At 37.6% G+C, this 2,767-nt stretch overlaps 1 protein-coding gene across 1 annotated transcript in view; it reads right to left on the bottom strand.

Moving 5' to 3' along the window:
• DMTF1 (cyclin D binding myb-like transcription factor 1) overlaps positions 1-331 on the bottom strand; it is a 25,124-nt gene extending 24,793 nt beyond the window's left edge. Inside the window, 1 exon segment of the mRNA XM_010192849.1 lies at positions 265-331. Coding sequence (XP_010191151.1) covers positions 265-301 — 37 coding nt within the window. The 5' untranslated portion in view covers positions 302-331.
• Positions 332-2,767: the final 2,436 nt, after the last annotated feature.

The following is a 2,767-nucleotide window of genomic DNA, read 5'->3' as shown; positions in this document are numbered from 1 at the left end:
AGCAGGAAATTATTCCATTTTTAATCAGAAAACATGTTCCTTGGTACTGACAATTCCCATGAGCAGTTTTCTTGGAAGGATAAAACTATGGCCAGTCTTTCAACAAAATTACTTATCACCTTTCAAGCTTGATGAAGGCTTGGCACATCTTCAAGCACACTTAGTGACCGATTCCTAGAATGAAGCGCTGTTACCCTTCTGAACATGTCCAAAATTTCAGATACCATTTCAGACTGTTGATCTAAAATGATCAGAGAAATCTCCTTTTGTATCTACCATCAGCAGCAGCTCCATGCCACATGCAAGTGTAGAAGGCAGTAACTTCCTTGGGATTGATCTGCTTCTCAGTTTTACAGCCACTGCCCTATACTGTACTAGAAAGGGATGTTTGCTGCACAGCTGCAGTACTGGTTTTTAAGAACGGAAAGAAGCAGCCTTAACTCTAAAGCATAAAGAAATCCAAAGTGTGATAAGCTAAATTAGCAGACTGCAACTTGTTCAACTCAGATTTTAGTTACTCACTTAACTTTTTGGGAGTGAACAAATTGGGTAATTCTGGAGTGCCAAAAGAAAGAGATTCTCTTTTTCATGTTCATGTGTACTTTCTCAAGAACTTTTACTACAGAGAATGCTGTAGCAAAAATTCCCAAATTTACCCAGACGTCAACTGAAAACTGACTGTAAGGAACGTGAGTAAAGTCAAAGTCAAATGAATATTTTGGACATTATTTTTTATTCATTACAGTACACAAATACAAGGAAACTGAAGAAAACAAACTTGTTCTTTCAAGATACATTTACACCAGGACAGCAGCGCTAACCCATAAAGCCATGAATTAGTGACCAAAAGGTGAGAAAAGAAAATCTCAAGTTACTGCTGTGGTTCTTCTATGTGAATAGGAAACAATCTCCAGGTCCTTTAAAAATCACTGCTTTACACATAAATAATGATGCATACTACATATGCTGAAGATACATCAAATACGACATACGATGGGACCACTTGGATTCACGGTGAGCCCAGTGGAGAAAGCACCGTGCTGCTGCAGGAGACAACGCCCTCTGATGCAGACTCCTCTGGTAGCAGCTGCAGAGACACCGTACTCGGTCGATGTCTTTGATTTATCACAGGATGACAGCCGAAGCCATACTACACAACGCTGTACCACCACAGGCCTTTTAGGATGTGCTTTGCAAATTCTGCTTATTACAGGCACGTCCAAATCCGCTACACATCCAGTCTTTAAAAAGTTAAATACAAAGTTAATGACAGCCAATGCTTCTTAATTAGTCAGAATTACGACATGAGTAGTCTTGCAACCTCCAAAATATATTTTCATAACTTCTCTAGGTATGCTTTTAAAAATGCATTGCTTTCTATTTAAAATAAAAAAGCTTGCTTTAATTTTGAATGCATGACCTAAGACTTTCCTTTACTCTTTGATTCAAACACCCTCTTTATAGGGATACCAATCTACCACTCGTATTGCACGTTCTGAAGGAGGAGGTTAGTTTGTGGGGGAACACTGCTGGATGCACACACACTAACGGTGTGGATACATATTCCAAAATACAGTGAAGAGAGCGCATAATCTCAAATTTCTAAGATAGCACCTTAGAAATCAGTGTAAATTTAATAAGCATTACCACCCTGTTAGATTTCTGAGTGTATTTACCAGACTAAACATTTTTAAGAGTTGCTTTACAATTTTAAACAGGTTTAAACATGCAACCAAAGAGGAAAATACTTTGCTTACAAGAATCATTTAATGCAGAATTCCAATAAAAATTTTTCACTAAAGCCACAAGATACAGCAGCTCTTATTTATGTGGGAAACATGCAGCAGATTTAAGCAAGAAGAAGTCTACAAAGTGGATTTTATACCAAGCTGCAAAACAAACTGAACATTTTTATACAAAATTCCTGTAATTCTAAATCATCTTCATCAGGCAGATGGGCTCAATTATTCTGTGGGCTGTAAAAATTAAGCACCGCTAAGAAATAATATTTTTACCCTTGCAGACAGAATTCTGTCATTACATCTAGTTATTAATTGAGTGTTAGGTCTAGTCTTCTGTGGGCTGTTGTAAATCTGTTAAAATTTCCACATGAAACTGTATTAAAGGTTGCGTTCTCTGCCCTGGGCAAAAAGTAAAAGTATACGTAATGAAATCCTGTAAGAAGCAAAAACTGAATTTTATTAAGGGAGGCTTCCAGCTATTGAGGCTTTTAACTGGAACAATCACATGGGATGCACTGGCGTTTCAAGGCAATCATTCAAGAGTAACATGAAGGAAACGAAGTCATTAAAGGATCCCATATACCTCATACTTAAGGAAGTCTGAATGCTCAGGGTATTCCATACCATGGTTCTTACGTAGTCAACACTTACAATAAATAATCAGGAGTTTTTACCATTCAACTAGCACCAAGTCTCTTATGCTGTTATTCAACAAAATATCCACTTTTTTATCCACTATTTCTCCAGATCAAATGGGTTCCACTCAAATGTAAAAATACACCACACAGAAATTATCTTTTGACAGCTGCAACAATAGACATGAGAATGGACCAAACTGGACAGATTTCAAACCTCAAAACTCAAGACCCAAGTTCGAGACACAGGAAGATTTATCAAACTGTATGGGCTCAAGATTACAGTCCTGTAGGAACAGTGACATTCTGCTCATCAGTGGCATTTACACAAGTGGGCAATCACAGAAATGGAATATATGGGAGACTCAAAGGGACAACCTGTTCTTACTT

This window comes from Mesitornis unicolor, unplaced genomic scaffold (genome assembly GCF_000695765.1).
Source record: "Mesitornis unicolor isolate BGI_N332 unplaced genomic scaffold, ASM69576v1 scaffold13799, whole genome shotgun sequence".
Taxonomy (NCBI): Eukaryota; Metazoa; Chordata; class Aves; order Mesitornithiformes; family Mesitornithidae; genus Mesitornis; species Mesitornis unicolor.
This window is presented reverse-complemented; position numbering and strand designations above follow the sequence as displayed.